A 12,710-nucleotide genomic window follows, 5' to 3' on the forward strand; every position below is an offset into this window, starting at 1 on the left:
TCTGAATTTAACATCGTATACAATATTTTGAGACACCAAGGTTAAGAATTAATATATATTTAAAAATTAAACCTAAATTTTCAGATGGAAAATAGCAAACAAATAAATCCAATAATATGTTTTCCTGATTGACATTTTTAAAGCAATCTAATTTTTCCATTAATTTGCATATTTCATGTTATATAACACTTTACTCCATAAAATCTCGATGGGGGCCCGGTCAATTTACCATATGACTCGTTTTTTTAAAAAAAAAATTTTTTTTTAATTTTTTTAAATGCAATTTAAGCTTCTGAGCACTTTTTGCATACGACATTTTTCAGTAGAATTTCATATTGCAAAGTTATGACACTTTAAATTTTTTTCATACAGAACGTATAAGGGTGCTCAGTAGTTCTATACGATACTAGAAATTTAATTTTTAATCTTTAAAACCAAGCAGTTAAGAGCGTTAACTCTTCTGAAAGTCTCAAAATGGCTCGTATGGGGGTCCGATCGAACTGATACATCGCTTGTTTTGAAGCAAAAAACTATTTTTTTATATTTTATTTAGATGAAGTTTAGGCTTTTAAACGTTTCATATTTAGTGATCTTTTCGTTAAAAGTTAAACCTACTGAGTTACGAGTGCTTAAATTTTAATACTTTCAAAAAATTGACACATTGGATTTTGCTAACGAACATATACAGAATGCTTAAGAATTCTATACTGTCACCAATATTGAACTTTAAATATGTATAAATAAGCTCATACTGACCTTAACTATATTGCAAGTCTTATAAGCGTATGTATGGTGGGTCGTTTGTTTTCAATATGTTTTTTTTGGATCAAAAGGAACATTAACCAAACAATACTGCTTTCAGTGGCAACCCTCTACTTTAAAAATGTTTAACTTCAGAAACCCATTAGGTTTTGAAACAATCTTCAAAGAACTCAATACATCAATGATCTTTTCTTAATAATCAAAGAGGCAGATTTTTTATTTCAGTATCTTTTAATGGTTTATGTTTTTTACTTTTCCAATCAGCAAAAGTTTTACCATTCTCGCAACACATTACTATAATACGCTTTTTAGATTATTCTCATCCATTTTTTTAATATAAAGCACGGATAATTGAGAGTACTTTATACAAGTATCAAATTTGTAATAGAACTTTACAATGTGATTATAGATATAATGAGTTAAAGAAACTATTTTAATATATAATGTGCAGTTAACAATTTTAACTGCTTTGATTGTGTAGAATTAATATTATGAGTTGACATAGTACATTTGAGTATAATTTAGATTACAATATGGGTTGCTGCATATGTGTTTAATGTTTTGATATGTAAAATCCATTATAAATAATTATATTTCTTTTAATGGTTAATGGTAGTAGGTTATATATAATTTTAAAAATTAAACATAAAATAGTATCTGTTTTATAACTTTTATGATCCTATTTTTATAAATAAATTTCGAGGTGATTGATTAACACATATTAGGTAAATCTTAGTATTAAATACTAACCTAAGTCCCAATCTCTGTCATTCCTATTGCGTTCCTTTTCAGCGATAACGAACCAAATGCACGCTAGCCAATGTGCCACCAATGTGAACGATAGCATCAGTAAAGTGAGGATCATTGCACTGTATTGCGAATATCGATCCATTTTTTGCAGCAGCCTGGCCAATCTCAGTAGTCTCGTCAACTTGACAAGATGAATGTGTCCATGTCCCGATTCCTGAAAAACAAAACTTTGAAACCAGTCTCTTCCGAATCCAATACAAAACTAATACAAAAGCTAAGCGAGCGTTAAGCTAAGATAGGGTTCGAAATAATTAAACTTTCGAATCGAAAACGTTTCGCCTCGCCGAGTGCGCCAAATTAATGCATTAGCGTTGAAATAACACAATCTAGATTAAATTTTAATATTCAACACCTGTCTGAGGGTTCAAACATGAAAATATTCGCCGAACGTCCGTGAAAATGTTGTATAAAACTTATAATTGGATACTAACTTACAACTAAAACTTTCTCTCTCACTCTCTATTATGAAACTTTTCAATATTCTAAATATATATATATTTTAATAGTGAACCTCTCCGCTGTATAGGTCCGAAGCGTAAAGATGATCGAATGGTAAGGCTGCCAGGAGATCCACAATGAACCAGCTTTTCAGATAATTGAGTGCTATCGATTTGGAATTTGAAACCACTTCGCCCTTGCTGCTCACGTACGTCGTTCGAAAATTTAAAATAATATCTGAAAATTCAATTTATAATACAAAATATTATTATTATAGCAATATTAATTAGGTTACTTGCCTACTATGAACAAAGCTTCCACCACTACGTCAGTGATCATTGAAGGTCTGTCGACATTGACGAAACTAGCATTATACGGTACTACGACAGCCACATAGAACGTGGCTGTAAGAATCAGCCAATCCCAAATCGTCTTAAACACTCCATAATGAGATATTATAAATCTAGATTTTTTTAGGGCTGATGTTTTGTATTCTGGCAGGGGCGGATCGGTGGAATGTAGGAGGTTCTATAAAATTTCATAAAAATAATTAATCATACAAAGAAAGTTTCTCATTGGTTATATTTTTATTTAGCTATAAAGTTTCTTGTGCACGTAGTTTTGTTAGAGCTTTGCTCGTATCGTGTATAGTACTTTAGTCTTGTGTGGAGTTGATGAAAAAGTAGACGGCAGTTTTTATTGAATTTAAAAGTAGCTACGGGAGTATTATGTTCTGTAAAGAGTATACATATTTTTTAATTAAAACGGTATAAAATATTTTCTTGTATTAGCAAATCATTTCATTATATATTTAATATAATAAAAGTACACATATATATACAAATTATTTTGATATAGATAAAAGAAAGACAACCAATTAATACCAGTACTTATTAGGAATTATATCACGTGATTTTTCAGGCAATATATTTTATAAAATCCTAATATTTATTTTATATAATATTTACAACATCCTGAATATTTTCATTACAGAAAAGTTTTAAAATATACATTATAGCAACTACACAAATTTAATAAACATATTTGGAAGCAAAATATTAGCTGCATATACTTGTCAATGTATTTTTTTTTAAACTAATTTCAAAGAACCTATAAAATAATTTGATATCTGAAAATGAATGAATGAAAATCTGTTTCTGTAGTATATTTACATTAGTGTACGAATTATGAGTAGACAAAAAGCATTCCAAAGAAAAGATATTTTACTTTCATGTAATACTAAAATATTGATATTTCTTTGTATAATAATATAATATATACATGACCATAAAACACTATATATGTATATCGAGTTGTATGAACTATGACTATATTACATTTTCCTTTTTTTAATATTTACCAGGAAAGATATTACAATATATTAAATAAACTTAACAAATAATTACAATTCTATATATGTACATTTCATATAGAATTTCCTTGAACGTGCTTCCGATAAAAAGCTACGGATTTCGTTCATACTTTACAGTTTCTGTTCGAAAGACTTGTCAAAGATTAAAGAAATAAATATGGCTCAACCGTTGATAAGTAGTACTAAGGTGAAACATTTATTAATTAATTTAATATTAAAATTTTTAACAATAAATTGTAGCAAAATAATATTACAAGCACATTTCCTTTACACTATTTTTTTGCAAAATAAATGAAAATAAACAACGCGTCTCGAGAAAAATCTATGAACTTTCCACAATCTTAATCGGTTTTTCTCTACTGAAATTTTTCAATCTCACCACCCGTCGAATAAAATAATCCCCTTCTTGTTTCGAGAAAAATTCGCGAGTGATGGTGTGGAAATTTTAGAGCTACCGCGAAATCTTATTTTTCGTGATTAAATCATACATAACTTTATCTTCGAAAAATGGATTAAAACCGTACAATAAAGGGTTGAAATCGAAATTGATACTATTGCTGCAAAACTGCTACATACAAGGTAACGTAATGATATTACGAACCCTTTTCTAAAGGCGTATGGAAAATTTTTACATGACAAAGGTAAGGGACAAGCGGCGCGGAAAAATTGTTAGAAGTTTTACCTACGGTTCGTTTGTATTATTGAAAATGTCCAAAAAAATCTCGATTGTGTGGACATTTGAATGATTTGCTGTGAGTGGGTTTAAGTGGGAAAATGTTTAACAATTTATAAGCAGAATTTAGCAAGTAGGTGAATTTTGCTTACTGCTAACTATTGTGAAGAATCGTTTCATTGCCAAAAAATATTTTAAGGGCCACAAAAATAAATGTTTTTTATTCTTTTAGAAGCAGATCCTTATTGGAGGGCTCCTTAAAATTTTAATTTGGTGATCTGTGCTTAAATAATATTTTAATCAGTTTACCATTATATTTTTAAAAGTAAATCTGAATTTGTGCTAATACTCTTAAACATATCATCAAAATATAATAAATATTTCGAGAATTGAGGGATTTTGTCACTGCCTTTGAAAGGCATAGTGATTAGTAAGAGTGGCACGACGCGGACGAAACCTGTTTTTTTTTCAACTAGCTCTTGTTGACAGTGATTGTGTAAAATGTATCAGTGAAAAATGATTTCAAACAACTAAGCAGATGCCGAAAGAAAAGCGTCTGGTCTGAATTTTCGATACACGATTTATCACCCTTTTTATTGTTTCCACAAATTAGGAAACGATGAAGTTTTAAGCGACAAGTTGAAAATTAATATATAATGTGTTGTTTAGTCAGTAACCATTATTTTTTATTATTATTTTATATTTATTTATTTACAATCTATACATAAATAATTAATATTTTTTTGATTATGATATTAGCATGTAAAGAAAACCCAATGTAGCCTCTCCATATTTATTATTACAAAATTTAATTTATTTTATATAATACTATTTTACATCTTTTATACACCGAACTACTTGACTGTAGATATGACGACACCAGACGACCTAAATATACCTGACTGACATGACAAATAATAAATGTAAATTATTATTTAATTGTATATTTTTTTCTGACCACTTATCAAAGTAAATGTTACTCGATAACTATAATATCACGGAAAGTTCATATGTATAAAAAAAAAATCATACCACTTAGTAATCAATAAAATATATGTATTATTAATGCATTCAATTCTCTTACTTTTATAATGTAATATATTAGGTGATAATACATTATTTATAAGGTTCAACTAAAATAGTAAATATACTTAGAAAGGTTAGACAAATTCATAACGGTTCTTTAAAAGTCGGTTTCTCGTGAACTATTAATGGTAAAATAATATATAAACACACAACATAAAACTAGATTTATAGCGGTTGTTATTAATATTTCAAATGATTGACCTTTATTGTAATATACAACCGATGAAATAATCATTTTTCATTGCCCGTTAACAGTACAGCAAATTATCTTAAAAATATAGCTTAAATAAATACTCAATCAGGTTACTTAAATTATTGTTTGATTTGTTTTTTTTATGTAGATATTTTTATAATCCATATCGATTTATTCTTTTAAACATACTTTATTTATATAAAGCTACATTATTAAAATAAAGTATTAGGTAATATAATAATTTTAGAATTTTGTAACGTGGAAATTCAATACAGCACCTGTATAAAGGCATTTCTCATGTGGCGTTATGAATTTTTTCATTACACACACAGTAAATTCATAACGATCCGGGTGTAGCATATAAATTTCATATCTACATACATATTTTTACGCATGTGTAACGTGGGAAATTACGAGAAAATCCTATATATTTTAAAGTATAAAATTCGCTTCCGAATGTAATTACTTTTCACAGTCATTGCCATTAATCATATATATGTGTCCGACTATTTAATAACTCACAAGGGCAAAAAAATATTTTTTATTTAAATTACATTTAAAATAGTCACCATATAGAATTGTATTTAATTAACAATTAAAATTTACTGAAAATATTTTTCAGTGTAATGCACACATCAATAGTTAAAATGATTAAATATGTTATACTACTTTTTATTGTTGTTATGACATGTATAATAATATATGTATATTTATATATATATATATATATATATATATATATATATATATATATATATATATATATATATATATATATATATATATATATATATATATATATATATATATATATATATATATATATATATATATATATATATATATATATATATATATATATAATGCGATGGACTGATGCTTGAATAGACGTTCGAGCTTAACTCTGATACATATATTTCAAAGCGGCAATGATATTTTCCTCGACAGTGTGTATAAAGGAAAATTTTGTGAAGCCACGGAGGAGTTCAAAATTCCAAACAAGCTCATCAACTATAGAATGCCGCTTCCATATATAGAGGAAACTCTCGAGTGTTTAACCTTCAACTATACCTCTAACGGACTAAAACAAGACGACGACCTCGAATGTCTTTTTTTCAATACAGTCAAAGTATTATGGATATATTCTATATGCTCTATAATCTATTCAATACTAAAAAGTTCATTTGAGACTTGCAAAAAATATAATAAATAATAACATAAAATATTTTTAATAAATGTTAAAAAAATATAGATACTATCTTTGATACAAATTGAGAAACAACAATCTGTATAAAATTAAATATAACGCATTACTATAAACTTCAGTGGGTTCACTTTGTGTTCAGGAAAATCAATTATTGCAATGCACATTATAGTAATCATGTATGTATAATATTATAATCAGTATTTAGGAACCATATTATATTATCAATACTATCTATTCCATATCATGGCATGTAAACTAAATAATAATTAATTATTATTTTCTACCATCCTTATTATATTTGTTGAAAGGGCGATATTAGTAAATTATTAAGTATAATCCAATTATGTAAAAGATTTCATTACTATATCCATAAATGCAGCAATTTGATATATTTCAATGCACAGTTTGATTTTTTTCGACATTTAATTTTCCTCCATATAAAAAGCATGAACCGAAACACGCTCACCCGTCACATTTCACAATTCATCACTGAATACGAAATTCAATATGTTGCGTGAAAGTTTAATTAATCGTTCATGTTGAGCGGATTTTGGCAAATGTGTTTGGCACATAAATCCACACTTTTGGACACCACCAAATTTATTATAAAGCGATCGCTTATTGAAAATTTCTCGGTACAACAAGCGGCTAAAGATTAAACGCTTCCGTGGCGAATAATTAACGGGTTCGTCGACAGATAATTAACAGAAAGTTGAACTCTAATCGGAAAAGCTAAGAGGTCAAAGAACAATAAAAGCTCGTAACGACCAAATTTTAAATAAAGTTTGAATGTCTACTCGACACGTATAAAGTCCCATAAAAACACAATTTTATGTATGTCATCCAGTAGAGCACTCCAAGCTTTCCCGTATTCTTGGAAATTGTTCATATTTACTCGGCCGATACCAGAGAGCCAATTAATCGCTTCTTAGAACCGCCCATGTCAGTTACATGATTTATATTCATATTTTGGCTCGGTAATTTAATAGATTATTATGAAAGTTTTGCATAAGGGATATTAAACAAATATTACATTAAATAATATAATATGTAATATTGAAAAATTTATTTGAATGAATTCTATATAAGTTTTTATTATTATTTGCGACAATAATATATGGACGTACAAATTGATACTATCATTAAAGTTTAAATATTTGTCTAATACAGATAGAATGTGGAATCAAGAAGTTCCTACAAAATTTTAAAATACGTAAAACGTATGATATACAAGAAAAAAAATATTATGAAAATAAAAATGAAGCACATTTATCTGGGGGTGCGTCGCTGAGGGTCTGCACCCTCAGATAAATGTGCTTCGGAACTCTGTCCCTGGTGGCCTGTGCTATTAATATATTTTTAGTGGTTTTTATTTTACTTGTTCGACATGTATTGTAAATTTAATATATAAATTTCAATCTTTTTTTGTGCTCAATATCAATGGCTTCCATTGCATCTGTAACTTTTTATTTTTAATATTTTTTATGAATTACTTCATATCGCATACAATTTTTTTTTATGTTTTCTTGAATTTTTACAGATTTTATATCACAATATTTTACGATATTGCAACAAGCTAAATAATTTCAGTTAAATTGGTTCGTATGTTAAGTTATTAAATAATTGCCGTATAATTTCTTCAAGATTTAACTAAAACTATAGTTTTTAGAGCCTTGAAATTGCGTTAGCTTATGTTTTTTTATATACATTTAAATTAAATATAAGTTAAAATCTGTTATAGTACACCCTTAAACAATTTATAAAGTTATTAGGATAATTATGTAGTGCTAGTAACGTCTTAGTTTTTTTAACGTTAATAATTTATATAAATATATATTATTGCGAAACGAAAAAGATGACGATACATAGAATTTTCTATTATACAGTTTTTTAGATCAAAATAAAAAGGGTTTTAAATTCCAAAACAAAATTATTAAAAATCATTCAACCTTATTGTTTGCTTATAATTTACTATTATGTTTTTAAATTGTTGTTATCAACCAATAAAATTGCATTATTCGGTATTGTAAATAAACTACACATTCTGAATAAACTTATGTATATTAGGTATTAGCTTATATTGTATGTTAAAAATATTTTATTAAGACTAATAAAGTAACAAACATTATTTTATTGGAGAAAATATCAAGGGATTTTTGTGTGCAAATACAATCGAATACTTCCACCGCACATTGGTGTCAAACTACCTATATCATGTCGAAAAGTATTATCTCTGAAACTATTTAAGATATTTATCTGAAATTTCGTATGTGAGTAAATAAATAAATAGGCATTTATTGTGTCTTTATAATAAATAATAATATTAATCAGAAAAACAGGTTAAAAATATTTCGCATAACCGTGAACATTTTTAATCTGAATAAATTGTTTTTTAATTCTTTGCTTTTAGATAGTAACATATATTCTTTTATCATACTTTTTACATGCTTTATCAACAGAAACATGCATAAGAGTTTTACGTACGGTATTTCACTTTATAGAAATGCGTTAAATCTTAGTATAATATGAACTAAGTATTCATCTAAAATGCTACATCACAGTGAATTGGCTCATTTTAATTTGAATGCCTTTTAAATATTTTTATGTATGTTTACTTTAGACAAGCTATTTTACTTTTTAGTAAGAAATCGTTTTGATGTCTCTCTGCAGTTGAAATGTGTTTTTTTGGCATAATAAATGCGATATACAATTCAGAGAATTTTAATAACATACATTAGTATGTAAATTTCATATTGCTGAAATTAAATATAAATAAATATATTTTATATATTAAAATTACGATATTTTAATGCATTTTTATGGCCATAAAAACATAAAAACTCGGTACAATTATTTTGTTGATAAATGCAATAAAACATAAGCTTTCTTTGCCTTTTAATAAATTATACCTGAGCCAACAAATCTGTACTGATTAAAACAAAAATGTATTAAATTATCAGGATCTAATCAAAAAAATTAGTCACTATTATTTTATAATTTATATTAATAGTATTGATGGAAAGCTTATGTAAATGTTCCAAAATAAGAATATATAATTAGGATATCTACTATTATACTAACTATTGCAGTGTATTATATATATACGTACATATTAATGGATAAACCTATTTTAATTACATATAATATATAACTTAAAAAAAAATTTTTTTCGATGGTTTCGATGGAAGCGCTAATTTTTTTCATCTACTGTCACTAATGATACATCGTGATAATACTTCGCAATTACATGTTAATTGTTACGTTATTTAATTTAAGTGAATATAATGTAATGCAAAAATAACTTTCAGTTAGAGTGGTTAACAATGAAGTTAACGACTTTCTAACTAACTTCATCCCTAGAGCCGCGGGAACTGTAAATAATCAAAATGGGCTTTAGACCAAATTATCACAAACTCAATAAGTACTACTGCAGCGATAAGTTCAAAGGAAGGGCTCAAAGCTAAATACGAAAACGAATAGTCCAGTCAAAGCAAAGTTTACCTAGCTCTTCAAAAGCACATCTGATATGCATAAGCACTAAATTTAAACTTCTAATTAATAATAAAGATATTTTCCTTTGAATATGTGTAGATAAAATCATATAACAGAAATAATGTTTTTATTTTAACATTTTAGTTATATCATGTTCTAATAAATTCAGTATTGAATCTATCTTTTTATATATTTTATATCCAGCTACACTAATCCAGATTAACCCATGATCGATTTTCCCTTAATATTATATTGTGAAGAGCTTTCTCGTTTGGCCTGATTAAATACAATCAAAACAAATTACTTGATCTGGCTTTATATGCCGCACAAATCCATTTATATATATTTTTTATGATAATAATCTCCATATATTTTATAATTAAATGTATGAACATAATCATGTGCATACGTAATTTAAATAAATGTGTCATACATATGAAGCTTTTTTATTATGTTTTACGATGTTTGCCGCTTTATATTTTTAAGCTTACCTTTACATTTACTGTCTTTGGCATAAATTTGCCACAAAACCGCGCATCACGCAGGGTGTAAGCACAATTAATACTTTAAAACAGATTTAACCATCGACAAGACTATCCTCAAAGCCTTTAACCGCTGACGAGGCTTATTATTCTACGGGAAATTATCCAGGATTCTATAGGAGAATTGTATTTCTCATATATTATATTTTTGTATCGGTATTAATTGGAAATGCTAAATATAAAACTTTAAATCCTTTAAGTAAATAATTAAATTAATTCATAGATTAAGGCGAAATATATAGCCATAAATATACGCAATTAATTCATTTATCGATATTAAAAGATATGTAGGCGTGACGATAAAATGATTTAGAATAAGAGGAAACGATACAAAACAGATTTAGATATAATTAAGTTACTTAAAATCAACACAAAATATTATTACATTTTTTAATTCTAATTAATAACGTAAAAAATTGCATTGAAAATATTTTTCTAATCACATTGCTTAACAATAATCCTAAGCCCCATTTGTTACATTTATAAATATTTATTATTTATAACATATATATAAAAAACCAACATAAATATTTATTAAGATAAAATGTGCAATATCAATAGAATTTTGGTTTAGATATTAAAGTTGAATTATATTAAAATAGTTCATACTCGTTTTTGTTGATTGTCTTTCTTTTACCTACTACTTTGAAATGTTTATTAACATTAAAAATAATATCGATATCAAATGATTGCTGTACACATATTCTACGATCATTACCATAATTTGATTCGCTTCAATGTTTATATAAATAAGCAGAGAAACCAAAAGAGAACTGCTTTGAGCTTTATTAAGATCATTATTTTTATAGCAATATTGCAGACATATTGTGATTTAAAACAATGACTATAAAGTAACGATACATCTATTTAAAGGTAAAATTACACGTTAATATAAAGTACCATTAGATTTACAATCACTGTTTGAATTTTCGTATGTTTTCGTTAATGTTTGTAAAACGTTTCTTATAAAAATATTCTATGATAATTCATTATCATATTTCGCTCTAAATTATTACTATAAATTACTAGCTTAAATTATAAAATTATATTTTTGTAAAGAAATACTATTTGTATTATTATCTACACATTTTTTTATAGTCGATAAAATATTTTTTACGACCATGTGATTCATAGTAAATACAATTTTTTACTAATGTTATATTCGCTTTGCTAAATAAAAATGTTAACCTTAGTTTATTATAATACAAAACGATTTAAGCATCTAGATTTTGTAAGAGTCAATATAATTTTATATTCCAGAGGGCATACGGAGACAAGTAGAACACTCTCATAATTAGTTTATGTAAGTCTTATTAACATTTCTATTATATATTATGGAGTATTATACTGATAGTAAAATCTCAAATATATACTAGCAGAAATTATTAAAAGCCTTAATGAGGCAACATAAAAGTTTATTTTATTTAAGCGATTGTAATCCGATTTCAATGGAATGAATTATACGCAGTTAAAATATATGTTTTAATATTTATAAAACATAAAAAATACATTTTCATCATACAGGTGCATATAAATATTTTAACTTATTAATGAATGTGAAAATAATAAAAATCACCTGAGTAAAATTACATATTAAATAAAAAAAAGAGTTTTTAGATATTTGTTACCAGTATAAAATATAATTTACATGTTTTTATAATCATAAATATTTATAAACTCTATTTTATTTTGTACAAACAGGCCCATTAGATTATGATATGTGAGAATAATATTGCTGTATGTTATATATGGATATTTTTTTGTATACGGATACGAGCGATATTAGAAAAGAAAAGTTACAAGGTCAGTAAACATGAAAGCAATTTTTACTCAGTTAGACCGTTTACAAGTAACAGTTTCAATTAGCAATATTAGCAAATTCAAGGTTTTGAACCGTTTCTTCTCTGCGCATAAGAGAAACTGCTGCTAAAAATCATGCTCAACTTGTTTCTGTTTATAGCAAAGACTTAGTGAGCAGCTAACGTTGTTATTTATAAAATATAAGCCTATCGGAAATTATGTACGAATTGGGTGCCGAAACATTTATGACGTTTGAGTCAAGAAAATCGTTTTGTGGCTTCCTAAAAAGTATACAAGGTAATAATATTTTTCTATAAAAGTAAATAAAGCTGTAG

The 12,710-nt window shown here is 26.5% G+C and overlaps 1 protein-coding gene and 1 long non-coding RNA gene across 8 annotated transcripts in view; one reads left to right on the top strand and one right to left on the bottom strand.

Annotated features, from left to right (window-relative positions):
- The window catches only part of LOC148226434 (uncharacterized), a 236,011-nt gene that overhangs the window by 207,041 nt on the left and 16,260 nt on the right, over window positions 1-12,710 (top strand). The window lies entirely within an intron of this gene.
- The window catches only part of Elk (Eag-like K[+] channel), a 120,567-nt gene that overhangs the window by 11,917 nt on the left and 95,940 nt on the right, over window positions 1-12,710 (bottom strand). For all 6 annotated transcript variants that reach the window (XM_088204504.1, XM_088204508.1, XM_088204507.1 and 3 more), the window contains exons 6-8: window positions 2,310-2,538; window positions 2,084-2,247; window positions 1,513-1,726 (exon numbers count right to left, since the gene is read on the bottom strand). In XM_088204504.1, the coding sequence (XP_088060630.1) occupies window positions 1,513-1,726; window positions 2,084-2,247; window positions 2,310-2,538 (607 nt within the window). The remainder of the gene's footprint in view (window positions 1-1,512; window positions 1,727-2,083; window positions 2,248-2,309; window positions 2,539-12,710) is intronic.

This window comes from Plectrocnemia conspersa, unplaced genomic scaffold (genome assembly GCF_051122295.1).
Source record: "Plectrocnemia conspersa isolate PC_06_02 unplaced genomic scaffold, ASM5112229v1 ptg000014l, whole genome shotgun sequence".
Lineage (NCBI taxonomy): Eukaryota > Metazoa > Arthropoda > Insecta > Trichoptera > Polycentropodidae > Plectrocnemia > Plectrocnemia conspersa.